This window comes from Passer montanus, unplaced genomic scaffold (genome assembly GCF_014805655.1).
Source record: "Passer montanus isolate IOZ18808 unplaced genomic scaffold, ASM1480565v1 scaffold3, whole genome shotgun sequence".
NCBI classification, from domain to species: Eukaryota; Metazoa; Chordata; class Aves; order Passeriformes; family Passeridae; genus Passer; species Passer montanus.
The window spans coordinates 11,222,617-11,241,833 of record NW_024367707.1 but is presented as its reverse complement, the minus strand read 5'-3'; the positions used below and the strand labels follow the sequence as shown (position 1 = coordinate 11,241,833).

Sequence of the window (19,217 nt, the reverse complement as noted above, 5' to 3'; positions counted from 1 at the left end):
AAAGAATTTAGTTTCACCTACAAAGCAGACAACTGAAAAGGAATTAGCAGGGTAAGATAATGTGATCTCTGTTAACAGGAAGAAAAACCAAACAACCAAAACCCCACATTCAAAGAAAGTACTCAAAAAAAACCCCAACACCCCCCTAGGCCTCCCTGAAAAACCCCAAAAAACTGGAAAAACAAAAAAATCTGTGACATGTTTTTGAGCATGCTCCTCTACAATGCATGCCAGCCAGTTACCACATAACAGATTAGTTGGGGTTTTTTCTGCATTATTGAATGGAAAAGTCATGCTTCTACAAGGTGGTCTGTTATGCCTATGTCCATGTAGACATTAAAAGCACTATGCAACTCATGCTAAAATACTTCAAGGTCTAATAACTGGTACTGAATCATAAAGCTGAGTACATAAGGTGTTTGTTAACCTAACTATAGAGCTAAAGTGATGTTCTGCTGACTATAAAGCTAATAGCCATTCTACTGTTATTCTTCATATACCTGAGATCCCTTTGACTGACTACCCACATGTATAATTCAGATACACAGATGTAAAACTACTGGAATGGAAACGGCTGCCAGTTTTTCATATGCAAAGTACCAATACTTTATATACATTAATTTATGTGAGTGTTAAATCAAATTCTTTGGTTTGCAGAAAGAGCAATGTTAATTGCAGCTTTTTCTTTGCAGCTTATACAACAATGCAAATAAATTACAAGTCATTCTATATATACTAGAATTTGGCACAGACAGCTGTCCTGAACTCCTAAAAAATTCTGGTCTCAGCAGCCTGACAAGTAAATCGCTTCTCACTGCTAGAAATGATAGCTTCATTAGGTCAAGGCTGAAGCTGCTGTTCCAGCACATGGGGTAAGTACTCCATTTGTCTGGATTGTGTTTGGCTTGAGTATACCCAAAGGACTTAAATTCCTGTCTTGCTGGCTACTCAGCCATCACAAGCAAAATTCTGTCTCCAGTCCCCAAAAGGGAGGGTTTCTTGCTGCAAATGAAGGAAAGAAAGAAAACACTCACATCATCACTATTTCAAAATGAACATCTTCCCACACTCATATTTGTGAACATAATAACAGTTTATATTTTCCAAAATTCTTTCAATCAATCATGTTTGCAAATACCTTTGCAAAATCTTAAAAAACAGTATGGACTATCTATACACGTGAATCACATCATACACTGCTTCAGTGCATCCACTTTGTCTTTTAACATGGCAACTAGTGAAAACAGTAAATGATTTGGAATAGGTGTCAGAGAGGGGAATAATGGCATTGGAATCAGAATTCTCATTCTGAGCGGTAAAAGTGAGAGCAAGTGTGACAGTAATTTAAACTTTTTTTTTTAATGGAGCATTTTTCCTGACTTAAAATAGATATCCCATTGCTATCTTTCCAAGACGAGACCTTCCAACTGTAAAAGTCTGCTGAAGCTGCTCTACAGACAACTTTCCAACCATTAAACGGTTCCACGGTGTAAGCAGGAGAACTGGCTCTGCCCAATGGAAATGGCACACATAAACCAGCTGTGCAACAGCATAAAAAAATCATTGGTCTCAAAGGAGCCACAGAAAGAATTTTATTGCCATGAGTGGGTGTCTGTTCTGGTTTTTCTGACACTCAGTAATGTATGCATGAAATCACATCCAGCCTGGTACTTATGTGCTGTGAAAACAATGTTGTCTGCTTCCTTTTGCTTGACAATCTATCCAGTGTATGCTGGCAATTGCCTTCATGGTGAAGATAAAAACCTTTAGCAGAGGTGGAAGGGTCAGATGCTTTGGGCTCCTTGTGTTGATCTTCTTGTCCCTGGAAATGCCACAGTACCAACCTCCAGACCAGTGAGTTAATATATGACACAGAAATGCCCAACACGGAGTCCTAGAGTTAACTGAAGTCTCTGCTACTGAGAGTTCATTCTCATCACAAATTATAAAAAGCTAAAGAAAAAATAGCCTAAGAACTCTGAACCAAATGCAACAAATTAAAAATTGTGTTACTAGTGCCAAGCAGTTTCTGACCAGTTAGGTTAAGCTATCCAGTGCCTACTTACTGAAAGAAAAACACAGGTAGTTTTCATCCAAGGAAACTAATTTATGGATTGTAGGAACAGTTCTCTCCTGCTTCCAGAAGAAAGGAAACAGCTTAGAGCCAGTCTAAATATGAATAGAATGATATTTGTATCTTTATGGATCAAAAATGTTCTGCAGGTATTCAGTTACCTTTATTTATTGCTGTTATTGGAAATTGTTGCCATTCAATTAAAGATAAAAGGAAAGCACACAAAATTAAAAAAAAAAAAAACAAAAAAAAACTGAAAAGAGAAGTGGAAACCAGTGCCAAAATCGCAGAAAATTTTGATCAATTTAGATGACGGTATCAATGTAAAAGTCCATCGTGCACAGTCCCAATTATATGAAAGAATTCACTTTCTAAGAGCAATATTCACTTAATTTTCCAGCCACTCCACCACAGACTGATCTAGTCCAACCTGTGTTTCTTGTCATTTTGGAATCGCATTTTGGCAAAACAAAGCTTCGCTTTATTCCCTGTGAAGGGTCACGTCAGACAAGTACATGCAAACCCTTTGTTTCCTTTATAAAAAATAAATAAATGGCGTTAAAAAATGAGCTCTGCCTAAGCTTTGAATATTTCAAAAATTCTCAGCCATGTCACTTTATTTGCTATTTACAAATTAATGCCAACAAATTAATGTTCATCCTAGATAAACACATGAGGCAGTGTAGAACAGCTAATAAACCTTCACCTCAAATCTTTATGGCATAAAAGCATCCAAAGCTGCAGTAGATCAGACCTCAAAACACAACTGGATGTAGACTGGCAAGATGAAATGCTTGATGAAATATTCTTGTTTTCCTGGTTTTGTCTTTTTAATGACTGAGAAATTAAATTACTTTGGAAAATGAGGAGTTTTATATAGTGATAAATAAGTTAATGGAAATTACCTCAGAAGACTTCACATCATTTTGAATAAAGCAAAACTTTATTTTGCTGTGTCTACTTAGAGAACATGTTTTTTTACATTTTCAAAAAGACAAAACAGTATAAAAAGTATTGTGGTAACCAGACAAAAATTCTTTCTCTGTGTAATTACAGCACGTTTTTGAATATTCCTCTTAACATCTTAAAAAATTTAGTGACAGAGACTTTGTGGTGCCATACTTCTTCCTAGATTCAGATTAAATATCATATTTGTCCCTCTTTAAAGGAAAAAAAAAAACCAAATAATTTTCTCTTCATTATTACTTATGAGCAATTGGTAAAAGTTCAGTATCTTGCGTGAGAAACTGTCTTAGGAATTACTGTCATCTTTCCTGATCAAAGGGTTTATTTTTGAAGAAACCTTCTGCTAAGTTTGACCATGATAATAATCTTCTCTTGGTCTTGGCACAACAGGGTGAAGTGAAACACTGATGTGAAATTCTGTCCACGCTTCACACAAACATAGCACAGAAAGCAGCAAACTTCCAAAGGTAATGTGCCAAAATCCACTTTTCTTTTCCAAACTGGAGGTTAAATGTGCCTGTAGGAGCTCAGCAGGGGCCAGTAGATGCTGGCACTCAACAAACTAGGCACATCTGAGCAGCAGTTTCTTGCCTCTCTACCAGGCAGGGGCCGTCATTTCCCACTGAGCTCCAAAGTAGCAATTAGGTGTTAGTGTGACTGTGTAACTGTTACCACTGACTCTCTGCTTGGGGATAAGGAGGCTCCAAGACACCAACAGGAGCATCCCAGTAACGTTTCCAGCAGTCAGCACCGAGCAGCATCTTCATGTGAGTCACCTAGAGTGACTACACGTTTCATCTGCCAAACCTGACATCTTTATAACAGCCACTGGCAGTTCCACAGCCCCTGCAATGGCCAAGTGAGCTGCCAGCACAGGCTGATCTGGGCGATGAGGCTGATAGCTAACTGAACTCCCTGCTGTCTGTCAACTCACAATCCTCTGCCAAGGGCTGGAGTTCAGATTTGAAAACAATTATTTTGAGAGTTACAGAAGCCTTTTGAAGAATGCTGGCTACATACTTGCTGCCATTATCAAAATTTTGTTTTATTAGGTAAGAGCATGCAGAGGTACTACTGACTGCCACTGCCCTTGTCACAAAATCCTAAAAGTGCTCTCCATCTGCACTAGACAGCCATGAGCAGCTCTCAAGGAGAGCAAGTGCTTCAGGGGTAGTGCAGAGACCACAAGAGGACTCTGGTATTCATGTAATGATTTCAAAACCACAAGTTCCTGAAACACAAATTACTGCCAGCTGGGAGACTATTCTAAAGAAACATCCCTACATCCTTATCCTGCTCTTACACTGTTACCCAGATACCCACCTCTGTCTGGGGTCAGATTCTGGGCTAAAGAAACCCTCAGGATGACTTACCATGGACATTCTTATACTCATTACCAAGGATGGTACTTTGAGCATGGCTAGCACACTCAGTAGGGGGCCAATTTTTTTGAAAGTAATACAAATCCTGCCTGAAAATGTCATGTTCAAGCCAAAACCTCAGTGCTACCATGACATACCTTTCTGTAATTGCAGTAATAGTGGTTTCAAGCAGAATAGTTGGAAAATATTTACAAATTCAATAAAACAACTGTCAATTATCTCAATTTAAAAGAAAGTTGGTGCCAGATTCATCAACAAACTGCTGTATCTGCTGAAGTGCTGCTCAAGAAGTATAGAGAAAGGTACTGCTGCTGAAGAGTTCTTACAGTAAACTCAACACAGATTGAAGGAATTATTATTGTAGGAATTGTAGGAATTATTAATGTATTATTTTATGTTTCTGAAATTGTATGCTACTTAAATATCATAGGTCTTAAAATAATACTTCTTCTATGCATGAAAAGGTTTGTGGTCACAGAAGTAACAGGACAACTATGCCAGCCAACCTTCCTACCACAAATACAGCTAGGGCACCAAAAAAATTATTAAGGCTAACATATAGTTATTCAGTAAGAGGTTAAACCTTCCATACCAGCAAAAGTATTTGCATGCCTCTGTAAATGCACCTCCAAAAAGATTTTTTTCTAGGACTGAATATGGCCAAACAGTAAGCTAAAAGCCAGCACAGGAACCCAAAGATGGCAACTGCTTGTACTGCAAGGTAATTCAGTCTGCATAAAGAGGAGGAAATACATTCCTCAAAGTATGCAAAGTTGCATCAATGTAAAGATTATGTCACTACTAAAATAACAACAAGTCTTCCTATTAGAAACTGCTTCTATTAGTTGAGTGAAGAGTGCTGGATCTCATTCTTTGGCACTCAAGTCAACTAGTGTGGTTCTGGATATGCCCACATTATTGATTCCCTTTAAGAGAGGATGACCACATCCAGATCATCTGTCTATTGGGAATAGTTTCTGGCCTGTGCTAACCCCTATACTATGCCTAAGAGTCATCTGGGAAAATTCTTCTTCATGCTGCTCAAAAGGACACTAGGGAGAATGCCAGGAACTTCACAGGATGGGAGAACTTTTTCTATCTCCTGCATCCCCCATGTACCATTTACTGGTACAAAAATAATTTTCAAAGTTATTTCACTACCCAAACAGTTGCAAAACCAGAACTATCAACAAAAATTCCTACAATACTTTGTGGATCATCAGGCATGCCTTTGTAATGAACAGAAACATGCTGCTTTGCATTTATGCTCTTTTTTATTCCTAAGCACTTACAATTAGTGCTAGCAAGAGGAAATTACATTAAGAGGGTCCAAAGTTCCAACAAAACATTGCTGCTACAGTTATTTAGATACAGGCAACAAAATATACCAATACTCTACTAAATATATGACAGTAACATATTTCTCATAACTTAAAAAAAAGAGATAAACCTATTGCATTAACACACTGAAACTCAAGTTCTTCTGTATTTTGTGATCAGGGTCATGTAGTTTGATACCAATCATGTGGAAAAAGTTTCAAAGGAGTTTTATTTATGGAGACCCTTACTGATAAAAGAATAATGACACTTCAACTTTTGTTTGCTGACTTCAAACAAATCTCACACCATTTCTAATGTCAGTGGCAAAACTACTCAAAAACCCACCTGCTCAAAACCTTCTGCCACAAAAGCAGGCAGACCAGGCTGGACTCCAGGTGGGAGTGAGAGGAAGGTGAGTACCAGACAGTGAGAGGAAGGTGAGTAGCAGAGGAAGGTGAGTAGCAGGCAGCACGAGGGAACACTCACCTCTGGAGGAGCGGAAGTGCTTGCTGGGTGCTGTGAAGCCCCTCGTCCCGTGCACGTTCACAGCGGCCACGCGGAACTGGTACCACCTGCTCGCTCGGATGTCCGGCAGCCGAACACGCTCGTCCGTGGTCTGGTGGGGAAAATGTCACACTTACACTGGTTGTTCTGGCGTGGTTACCTGTCATCTGCTGAGCAACACCTGTCAGTCTGGCTGAGCACACACCAGCATCACAGGCTGCATGCAACCACCTGACCTGACTGCAGCCATCACTCTGCACTGCAGAGCATTTACAGCTGTGAACAAAACGATAAAAGCATCCAGTTTTACAGTGCATTGCAGGTCTCTTCTGGAAAAAATAGCCTTTAGAAAATAGGTGAAGTGCTGTTGAATTCACACAATTAATTTTGCAGTTATCACAACCTTCACCAGTGTTTAGGGTCTCACTGTTCAGGTGATATTTCAGAGAACTTGTAGCCCCAGGTGACAGGACTGATTTCCTCAATTTTCAATTCTCAGAGAATTAGGGGACCAAAATAGCTTAATGAAACCCAGTGCTGTGAGAAGCCACTTTTTCTAGTTCATAGGAAACACAAAACTCTCAGATAATGAATGTAAGCCTTCTTCACATCTTTGGCACTTAGGTCAAAAAGACACTTACAGCCTTAACTCTTCCCTGAAGACTTTTCTCAGGTCATAGGAGCTGACCTTTTCTCCAACAACACCTACTGAGACTGCCAGTGTCATGAGTTCAATTTCCAAATCCTGAGGGGAAAACCACTGAAATATGGATAAGCATAGATACACTCTGAATCCTTTCAGTAGGAAATGCTTTACAAATTCTTATTCTGAGTCCTGTTTTCTTCAATTCTTCTTACCCCATTAAAATTTTGAAGAGCTATCATTTGCATTCTTTCTTTTTTTTTGCCTAAGGTACAAACACCAGAACTGAACACAGCATCCTGGTAACCACTGAATCACTTCCAGCTACAGACGTGGCATTTTTGTAGAATTTATCAAAAACACATCCACTTGGAAATTTTTACAATTGTCTCTCAATTATCCAGTTTTCAATTTACTTTAATGTCATGTTTACTACATTTTGACTTAATTCTTTAATCAAAGTAACACACAAACCTGAACCAGATGTCATATATATGTCTAAATATATTACACAATCATCACTGATTACCATTACTGACCAAACATGCAAGCTTATTAAAAATGTAGTTACATCAATTTATTTTACAAGCTCTGTTTTATACAACTTCAAGAAGCCACCTTCTCTTTATAGGATTCAACATTAGTCGTAATGATACTAAGTAGCTCACAGAAAAAGACACAACCTAATGTCTGCCTTTTGCTCCCTTCCAAATCTGTATAAGAAACCAGAAGCTGCTGACATAACTCATATACCAGAAACTGAGGAATTTGCTTCAGCTCTTCAGCAATAGCCTTTTAGAGCCCTGATAAATAGAATTTGTAGGCGTTATCCTCCAATTAGTCTCCTCATTTGGTGACAGACAAAATTTAGGGAAACAAAGATCTCATTTGTGTGTGCATTCAAGGAAAGGAGACCCTTTCTAAAACCATATTATTGACTGCTCTCAGACTGCTAAGTGTTGTAGACTCTGAGCCCATCATATATTGTTGCTACTCAGAGTCCCTCTCCATTCAGTCCCCTCTCTTCTCAACTTAAGCAGAAGTAACAGTCCTGACACTCCCCCTCATCTCCTTCCTTTTTTTAAATGTTATGTTACTTGTAGAGTGAATTATCCAAGGTTTGCCCCAGGGAAGAAAGAGCCTACCTGAACCAACTTTTGTGATTATTTTTATTTTATGGAGCACTCAAATGTCTTATTTTTTTCCAACAGCTCCCCTATTGCTGCAACCGAAAACAGGTTCAGGACCAATTTTTAATCATAAATAACTAGTTACAGTATTCTGGGCTTTTAAAATATATTTGCTGAACTTTGTTACAAGGCAAGCATAATCTTAATAAACTTAATCCCAAATTCCTCAAAGGAGTGTTATTTGTCACTGGCATCAGCTCATATTCTGTTGATTAAAAGGAAGTATTTCAGTTGTGTCAGTTTCCCGTGGCAACCATGAAATAATGTAAAATCAAATAAACTGTCAATCCACAATGCCAAAATTATTTTAATTTATGAACATGGCTTGGGCTTATTACTTTCATAATTCATTTTGTTGGCCAAGCTCCTGCTAAGCTCAATGGCATGCAGGAGGTCTGCCTCCAACTACCAGGATATAAACCCCTTTGGCACCTCTAAGTATCTTTTACATAGAATTAATAAATTTCTAGAAATAATTAAGTGCTGCAGAGCTATCTTACACTACCTTAATGCTATATCTATTTTTTGTCTGTTTAATTTCTTTTGTTTAGTTAGTTCTCACTACTTAAGTATGTTTGGAGCTGTGATCATAATATTCAGAATCCTTTCAATATGTTTCACATTAATTTAAACCCACTAAAATCTATGCTGAGTGGTACCAAATAACTAATGGTTAAATTTCATCACACACCTAAAATTCTGTCTGAATATGAAAGAAAAAACCACTCAAATCATTTCAGAATCATAATTACCATTTATTTGGCATTGTTTATTTATTAGATGAATGTTTGGAAGGTAGCTTCAAATCCTAATAAGTGTTTTATTTGGAATAAAATATTAAATTAGTCCTTAGACAAAATAACTGGCCAACATGTCCACCTTCAGTATCATGCAAATTTCAATGAAGAAAAGGGAAAATTCCTATTAATTATGTTAGGACACAACTTCACATAAGAGAAGCAAGTTACCTTAATGACATAGGCTGGACAATACACATAATACCTTGACATTACTTCTCAAGAGGTCATTTTAGGTCCAAGCGACAATAGACCACCTCCAGTGGCTGGAAAGCAGAAAGAGAATTTGGCTTTCTGTGAGAATTTGGCTAAGACTTGCCCAGAGCTGCTCCATTTAGGAAGCACTGACAATTCTACTCCTCTTTCAGCAGCCCTGAACTTTAAATCCTGAGCCCTTTCCTGTAAGTAGTCTCCTCATCTCGAAAGGGAATTATCTGTTATTGTCTTCAACATGGCTACAGAAATCTTCCTCTGCTGCTCCTACAACTGACTAATGATCAAGAGCATCCCAGAGCATGGATGACCTATCCATGGATGACCTAGCTTCAATTCCATCCTTCATATGAGAGGCAAGGGGAAGATTTTCCCTAGCACCCTGGATGTTGCATGCTATTTAGAACTATAACATGTTATGTATTTACATGCAAAACTGTTCCTTGGAGAAAGAAAGGCTGAAAGTTAGAATTTCTTGTAAGGGAAAGGTGGGATTTACTATGACTGGGAGGGAGAAAAAAAGAGAATATCTGACCCAGCAGCATAGCAGTTTGACCATTCAGGTGGGATTCTTGTGTCAACACTCCAAACAGTGTAGGTATGTTATGTATATATGTTAAAAATTGGTGCAAAGAACTCTTCCCAGCAAAGACTTGTACAGAGGACTCTGTCCAAGGATTACAGTAATGGACTGTTTTCACTGTGCTCATTCCCTATTTTTCCCCACTATAAATCCTGGACTACTCTCTGTAGCACAAAGGTGTAATAGAAACAGGAGAGTACAGCCTTACCCTGCTGAGCTCACAGCTCTACTCCTTTGGAAACAACACAGTGATAACAGAATTTGCATTTCAAAAAGTGAAGGAAAACCTTCCAGGGTATCAGAAAAGCTAAGTTTATGTTTCCTCTGATACAAAAGAAATTCTGAGTGCTGTATCCACTACTCTATCAAAGGACAGCAGACCTGCCCTATTTCATGTGAATGCAATCCCATACAAGGTGGACACTCTCTAAAACTGCTCATCAAAGCAAGCCTACCTGGGAGATGGAGAAAGAAACCTGTAGTGTACAGGACTGGTGGTTAGTTCCAGCAAGTATTTCTCACTGTCATGAGCTGAGAGCTTCCTTGTGCTCCTTAGAACCAGAACTTATAGGTGTCTCAGAAGCTTTATTTTTGAAACAGATTAGCTGTCCATGGTTTAGACCATTGCAAGGTGAAGCACTAAGATCTGTCACAATCAAGCTATCAGTAAACACTGTCCCTTATTTGTTTTAGTTTAGACTAGACTAATAAATGTACTTCATCACTGTCTGCCCATATGTGTGTATATATACATATATATATACACACAAATATATATGTGTGCGTGTCTGTGTGTCTGTGTGCACATATGACATCAATTCACACAACACAGACATGTTCTGTCTGAAAATAACTGGTCTGGCATATTTTAATCAACTTTATTATATTATAGTAATATGATTAAATAGCTGAATTTCCAATGTAAACAGTAATGCTACTATATTTAGAGAGAATTAGTATCAAATGGTACTAATTCTGTTCTGTGTACTAATGCTAAGTCTGTTCACAAGACATGCAGTATTTCCATAGGATAATGCAGCAGGTCCTGCTCAGCTGGCTAAATCTTAAGTTACAGTACTGTAGGAAACTTCACATAACACTTAGGACACTATACATCACAGCCACCTTGGCCAACTAGCATCTCAGTTACCACAGTTCTTATATTAACCAATGGAAATTAGTCAAATGGTTAATCATATCAAGTATTCCCCAAAATACACAGTAAAAAAACTACATTAAAATCCCTTCCTCCAGAAGTGAAAAATAACTAAAATTGTTTTCCATGTGTTTACTTTCCTTACATAATTGCAGAGCAAAATAGTATACTAATAGATTGAGCTTCTTCCTTAAAAAGAAAACATAAAGATGACACAACAAACATGGCACAATAATAAACAAACTTTTTCAAAGCTATTGTTTCAATATAAAGTAAAAATTTGTGCCAAACATGAGAAATTACTTGCAAATTAGCTCCTCTAAGGGCAATAACATACAGCAAGTTTTGGGTTTTTTTTTAATTTAAACCTCTTAAAATTATTGAAAATTATAACCCCATTTTTTCTTGGACAGACAAAAAAATTAGATTACTAACTCTGATGAAATATTATGAAATTTCTTATAAGAAGATGCAAACAATAACTTTGTTTATGCTATATATGGGTATAAGCATAGAGAAATTCAGATCCTCACTCACAGCTTTTTTGATCTTTGATTACTCTTTACACGGTCTCTACCTTCAGCAGCAGAGCAAAGCATAAGCCAGAATCATCTCCCCTGGATTGAGATGCTCTAGAAATTCTCAGCTAAATGGCTGAGCTGAGCTCTTCTCAGCCTTTGCCTATAATTAAGGGCTCATACCTCAATGTTTTGGAACCACACAAGAAAAAAAATCTCAGTTACACAGACAAGGAAAGCCTGGAGGTTGTGCACACAATCACTGTAGTCAAACTGGATATCCATCCTTGCTCCTGATATTGCAAAATAAATTCTATCACATTCAGACAAACAAATCTGATTGCCTGGTGGGATTTCTAAAACTACAAACAACATGGAGGTACACTACTCTATAAAGACACAAATTCTGATTACTGGCACCCCTCAAGGGTGCCCAGCCTGCATGTCCCATAAGGTATACACAGTTCACAAAGCCAGTCAGGCTCGTGAAGTGTGCCTTGAAGTGACATTCCCAGTGGGGCCCACCACACAATCAAACTCATGTCTCCTGTGATGCAGAAGGGATGGTGAAGTTGTCAGAAAGATGTCACTCAGAGGAGGCTTCTCCCACCACAGTGATTAACTCAGCCCCTTCTGCCTGCATTCACCAGACCCCAGGAAAGGCAGCTGTCAGGCTTCTTTTTGCTCTAGCACATGAAGATGTTTCTGAAACACTCTCCCGCAGACCCACTGCAAGGCAGGGGTTCATGTATGTTCAGCTACCATGGTGCATCTATAGTGCATGTTCCCAGCAATGTGCATGAGGTCTGTTCCTGGGATGTGAAATAGCAGAGCACTGTGCTCCCTTTGCAGCCTGGATTCACCAGCCACAACAGCTGAGCTTCTACAGTCTATCACATACACATGGTTCAGTAATAGTGAGGAGTAATTCAGACCTGGCACATTTTTTGATGCTTGGTATTTTCCTTGTAACAAAGGCAGGAGGTTGTTTCCTGGAATGGAGAATGCAAGTTCAAGACCTGCACCTCAGCTGAGAGATCATAAACCACTGTGACTTGATCAGTTTTGCACATGCTCTCATGGGCTTGCACAAGCAAGGTTTCCTGCCAGGGTCTGCTGCAGGGGGCTTTTTCTGAGCAAGCCTACAACATAGTGACAGCTCCCTCTAGCACCATGCTGAAGCTAAGAAATTCACTACTGAGGGCTCAGTCTCACAAGCTTCATGTTTTTGTAAGATAACATTTTCCAACACAATCTGAATTGAGAATGAACACAAATTGTCACAGAATTTAAATCCCTTACCCTATTTTGTGGATGGTTCTACTTATTCTCTCTTTCCCTTTTTTTTTCCTAGCTATAATGATATTTTGCAGATCTTTTCAAAATCAGCATTTTATTTTTCTTGTCAGCAGGGATAAGGGTGAAGCAGTAAGATAAACGATTGGAACTCTGCCATCCAGGTGGACTGTCAGCATGGTAAAAAACAGATTGAAACTGGGAAGGAACTAAGTGAAAATTAATGCTCTGTTGGCTGCTTCTCATTAAGAAACATTTGCTCATGAATCTTACATTTTCAGTCTGGATTGCTCTGAGTGATAAGAGCATGACATCATAGACTTTTCTGAATTGGGAGGATCACACCTGAGAAAAACAACTTTACAAAGAATAAAGGGTTTAGTATGTTTTTCACTCTATTTTCTTTTTGTTTTGCTTTTTGTTTTTCTGGTTTTTTTGGGTTTTTTTGAAGATAAATAGCCTTTTCACCAGCTGGATTTTTTAACTTTTGGCAAGAATCAAGCCATGCCTTGGACATTGTGCAATGAGTCCTACTAAAGTCAGTAATTTATGCTTCCTTGGATGGATTTTGGTCTCTAATTTTACATTTTTCAAGAGATTTGTGATATTCTGAGACTGGATCCATACTGCTTACAAAGAACTGACCTGTGCCACAGTTTGCCAGTTCGTAGCATCATCCTCACTTGGATGGATCCCTTGATTCCACCTCCTCTGAACAACATAGATCACAGGCTCAATGGAAATATTGAATTTTGAAGACCACTTCACCTCCAGGTCTCCAGACTGATGTTCTATGAATTTTAATTCTTTCCGGGGTTTCAGTGGAACACCTGTAATAGGAATGCACAGATAAAAATATATGAGTAATTTACAAGATATGCTTAAGCCATTTGTAGATTAAGCTGTATAAAAAATAATTGAAAAAAAAAATGTCAGAGAAAATACCAAAAAGGGAGGAATGATAAGCATGGAAGTTTCAGAACTGTTCCTAGCTAACCCATCTCTGTTAACATTAAAATTTGTTTTTAAAAAAATCTTCAAAATTATTTTTTATTTCATTAAAAAACTGAAGGACGTAAAATTTGTAAGCTAAAACTTACTTTACAGAGATCATTTGCCCAATATAAACTGGGAGAAAGATCCCTTTAATCCCAAGCAGAATCAGCTATACCTGTTGTTCAGTTTTTCACCCAATTTATCCTTAAACACATCTAGCAAGAAAATATCCATAGCATTACATAGTAGTTTATTTCACTACTTCTCCATCCTTTCTGCAAGAAGGCTTTCTCACTGCCTTGTTTAGTCTCCTCAGCTGCATCATAAACTCGATACCAGTCCAAGATGTTCATTGATCATGGGGAACAGATTCTTTCTCTTATCCATGGAGAAGATTTTCAGGTACCACAAGACTGCTATCACGCTTCTGAATGCTTTCTTCTTCAGTCTAATAACCACAGCGCACTCCATTTCCCTTTAAAACTGGTATTCCCAGACCCCTGTTCACTCTTGCAGTTGCCTCTGGAGACTCTCCAGTTGCCCAAAAGCCTTTCTCCAGAGTCAAGCCTAAAACTAGATGCAGACGGTGTTTAAGCTCTTAGCAGTGCAGACCAGTGAAGTGTGATTATTTCATACATCTTACATTAGTCTGATGTACTTAAGAAAGCTATTTGCTTCTCCATGGCTGCATGATCTTATTGACTCACATGCTGCAGCTGTACTGCATGATGTGTCACTCTCCACTCATCCCTAAAGTGCTAGAAAAGGTAATTCCAAGACATCTTGGAATAGACATGTTATATATATTGTCAAATTCTTGCATTTCAGAGAAAAAGATATATTTCTAAAATATTACTGTAATTTCTCATTACACAGTGACACCAAAAGATGGTTATTTATGCTGTTATACTGACAGTAATATCACCTTTTTGAAACCATTTGCAGTAGCTTGAAGGAAAAAACAACTCTTTAAATTAGACATCTTTTGATTAAATCAACAAATCAAGTATTAGATACTTTTCTCTAGACAGACATTAGGAATATTTATATTTGAGTGTGCAGCATTTTGTCACTTGGGGGTTTGTCACAAATAAGATCTCTGTGTTGACACATAAACCTTCTTAGCAAGTTATCATATGCACATTAGTTATTTTGTTGTTTTAATGACTGTTCACATAAGGCCAGCTGTATGTATTGGTTAGAGAAATTGTTTTCTACTCACTCTGCCACAGATGAATTAGTACCAAAATTTCCTCAGGTAAACAAACCACTTTTACATTTTAAGGGTTGTTCTCACAAACCTGAGTATACAAGTACCTAAAAGTAAATGCAAATGGTCTTGTAGATCTTCAAGAAACATAAAATCTACCTAAAAAAAGAATTACCATACCTAGATGCGGTAATCACAGCAGTTTAGACCCTGGATATCCTTCAATAGCCTAAAGTCTTAGTCTAACATAATGAACACGACTTCGGATTTCCACATTTGCAAATCCTTCTTTAGGTATGATACACAATAATCCTACAATTTGCATGTTCAGAAAACTTCCATCTGCTTTGCATTAGGAGCAGTTGGATTCACTTGATTGCAAGTATCTCGGTGTTACGTAATCGCATGCAGATGGAGCGTGGCAGCACAAACAAAGAGAGTACAGCACAAGTGCACTTTAAAATACTTCTGTGGAACCAGCACCATCAGTTTAATATCCAGATGTGAAGATCCAATTACTCTTCAATGTGCCTTTTATTATGTAAATGGTCAGCCCCTTTTTTCGTGCTGGAACACAGTCCTCAGTCTGCAGTGCTCCAAAGTCTGCATTAGTCCAAAGTCTGCAGTGCTTAACTGAAGAATTCAAATCATTGATCACTGTATGTGTGCAATAGCAGAGTCCAGGAAAAATTGTTCTAAAGATGTCTTTCAAACAGCACATGCATCTCTGTGTCATGAAAAGTAGCTGAACATTGGTCTGTCATGAAAACCTGTATCTTAAACATTGGTTCCCCCAGAATTCAAAATGTTTCCATTGGAGGGACTTGTAAAGGGTACATCTATGGCATCAACACAATTGTAAACACAGTTCTGCAAGGACTCAGAGGTGGACACTTTTAAAACTGTACACTATGTTTATAATACAAAACTAATTTTCTTTAAGCATGGAAAGAGTCATTAAACTGTGGGTGACTATCTGACCCCAGTTATCCTACTATAATCTTGCAACACCATCAGACCCTTTGATCATCAAATCTTCACTTCACAATTTACCTTTTTTTACACAGATTTGCAGAGACACTTTCTCAAATCCTTCACTAGATGAGACAGTATAAAGAAGGGGGATGAGTCCAGTGATAGAAGAGTAGGAGAGAACATTTTATATCTCCACTAAAGGGATATAAATATGTGAAGACTACATAACAAATTAGTAATACTCCCAACAGAGATGCAAATGTACTTGTTATGTTAATCCAAAAACATTTGTAATATGTCTTTGGTGGCAGTGTACTTACATTAACATTTTTTTAGAATTTAGCACTCAGTACTAGAGGGCAAATTCAGTTTGATAATCCAGCAAATCAGACGGGGATTTTACGTCTACTGTTGTAACTAATCTCCAGCACTTGATCAACAGTAAAACTACAGAAACTTCTGCAGACTCTTAGATTCAATCTGAGTTCATTTTCAAGCTGTGAGTGCTGTCAAAATGATAAGAACAAGTACTGAACTTATTCACTAGATCTTAGTCATGCTTGCAGAGTTTGCTCTTCCTTAGTGACAGGAAGGTCATTTACCCCTGGAGGAAATGAATAGCAAGCCTGCTCCACTTCTATTTGTCTTTTGTTGCAAAAAGACAGGTTGAAGAGGCTAATTAGCTGAATTCATCAGCTGAGAAGGCAGTAGGGTATTGAGCTTGCCCTTCCTCTGCAAGACATATATGCTCTTACAAGCCAGCACCTCCTGCAGATCAGTGATAAGATGTTAGGGAAGGTTAGTTCTGCTCCCATTTAATCAGACCAAACAGAGGAGACCTTCCAGTGTGTGGTTACAGAATGTATCATATCCTGTCATATGCTGTGTCAGCTCCAGGAGCATTTAATCCTGTTTTATTTGTTTGTTTGTTTTTACCTTTTCCAGTTAATATATTTACTGGAATGCTTTGCAGTTGTGGCATGGAGCTTGAATGTGTAAATCATTACACACACAACATGAATGCCTGTTTAACACTCTGGTCATTTGTCTCAATAAGACAAAAGAAATAAATAAGTGATCCATTTTAATAACTTTCATTTTGAAATGTGCTATGTGCTGGTGTGTACCAATTCCTTTTAGTTTTAACGGGGCTGCTCTAAAGCATCCTCCAAATAAGAGAGTTTCCCTTCTGAACACACTGAAAAGGATTTATTAACATTTTAGTTAAAACAATGAACTTAAAAATAAATTGACCATCTTCTTTACCTATTTTATCATGTTTCCACCCACATTTGGAAATAAGCATGGATTCAAACTTAAGACGGGAGCTTAGATTAGGGTTCTGCTGATTAGGCTCCCACAGAGAGCCCACACTATCTGATTAATAAGTGAATAACTGAATAATATTTATTTTTTTATCACTAACATAAGAAGAATTGAGTCTTGTTCAAAAACACCAACCATGTGGTAAAAAAATATTCTTTTCACAAATGCTAATTTTTCTGCATTAGGAGAATATTTTTCAAATATTTCCGTGTATAAAGCTTTTTAAAATTCGAATAAATTAAAATCTGGAATTTGTCTAAGCAAAAAAATTTCTTTGCTTATATGTTCTTTTCCAAGGATGTCAAAGAAAATGCTTATTCACAGAATCTCAGGACTCAAATAAATTAAAAATTTTTGAATAAGACTGCCATAGTTTCAAATAATAAATTAATATATATCTGTATGGAGATATTATAATCTTTCACTATGTTGTTCTGCGTTGATTTTTCTTTTACCAGATTATTTCACAGTTCCTACTTGTTAGTCCCATCTGCTTGGCTTGTAGGCCAATAATAAATGTTATTTCTGATTAACAGGACCTGAACTGTTTATCATCAAATATTTTCCTGCTGCATTCTCTCTCATCCACATCAAATTAAGTGAGATTTCACCTAAACTGGCAAAATTTTATCTGCTTAAGATGACTCATAATAGCCACAAATTTACATTCCACAGATTTCCACACATGGGCTTCAAAAGGGGGTAAAAAATCAGAAATTTAAGCAACATTTCTCTCTGGTTTTCCATCCTTTCACTGTGCAGCCACATCTCTACAGGTACCTCTCCTTTTTCTTCCCACCCATACAAACTCCCAGCTAATGGAAGTCCTGGTTTACTAAGAGACTTCTCTATGGCCTGAAGTTTTTAGCCCAGTATGAGTACATATTAATAATCTCTACCTTTATACAGATTTTTTGGAATTTGGCACGTGTGACCACATCCATTGGAACAGCATTTCTTCACTCCAGAACATTCAATATCAGCTTCACAGCTTTCAACACAGGCAGCTGCAAAACCACTGGCCTTTTCAGGTGCTGGGCAGTCCCCTTGCTTCACAGACAGGATGTACTTAAGGAATTCACAGCTAGTTAGGCATTCATAATTCTTCTTGGGAAAAAGAGGCTAAAAGGAAAACAGAAGGGTACGTTTTCAACAGTAACAATCAAAAAAAAAAAATTAATAAACCCCAACCAAACCCCATCAAAGTAAAAATGTTATAAATTTTCCAAGACCTCCTAAAGGATTATTCAGATTTCCAGCTTTTGCAAGACTATCCCTGAATATTTATATATTCAAGCCACTTCTGAAAAAGCATTCCAAGCACAGAATGATGAATTCCCTCAAGTAAGACCACCATATTTAATGGAACAATGTTGTTTATATCTGCCAGCTTTCCCTTGTTTTCCTCACACTGACTGGCTATAAAGTTGCTCAATTACAGATTAAAAACACTCCCAAAACAAAGGGGAAGCAATGGTCAGACAGTCTGCTGGTTTTGGACTACCCCACATTCTTTCCTCCGTACTTTAAAACACTTTCCCCACAATATCTGATGTAATGTCATTCTAGATAAATAAGAGATATCTTCTTTCATTATACTGTTTGAACTAAGTTGGCTAAGAGAAGATTTTGCAGCATCTTTATGTTCTTGCAAGCATATTAGTAATTGTATAATTCTTCATGGAACTGGAACTGCATTTATGATAAAATGATTAGCAGAAAATAAAAATTAAAATAAGCTTTAAATACATTGATTAAAGAACAAAGTGAATTCTACTTACTTGAGAAATCTAGTCCTAGATATTTAAGAAGATGCTTCAATGCACAGATATTTTAAAGCATATGTAATACTCAGAGGTTTGCAAGGTCCACTTAAAACAGTATTTAAAATAGCTTCTACAACCCTGGGAAAATATTGTGTGTGCCATGGAAATTACATCTCTTCTTTGTTTAGTTTGGTGCAGAACCAGCTAAATTGATTCCCTCAGAATGACTGCAGCATGTAACTGGCATTGTCTGTAGCTGGTCCTGCCATACTAAAGCAACCAAAAACCTTCCACCCTGACAG

The 19,217-nt window shown here is 37.6% G+C and overlaps 1 protein-coding gene across 2 annotated transcripts in view; it reads right to left on the bottom strand.

The window, feature by feature from the left end:
* Positions 1 to 19,217, bottom strand: part of ANOS1 (anosmin 1) — a 129,013-nt gene that overhangs the window by 37,403 nt on the left and 72,393 nt on the right. For both annotated transcript variants that reach the window (XM_039714402.1, XM_039714403.1), the window contains 3 exons: positions 18,049 to 18,271; positions 13,288 to 13,472; positions 6,229 to 6,358 (listed from right to left, as the gene is read on the bottom strand). In XM_039714402.1, coding sequence (XP_039570336.1) covers positions 6,229 to 6,358; positions 13,288 to 13,472; positions 18,049 to 18,271 — 538 coding nt within the window. The remainder of the gene's footprint in view (positions 1 to 6,228; positions 6,359 to 13,287; positions 13,473 to 18,048; positions 18,272 to 19,217) is intronic.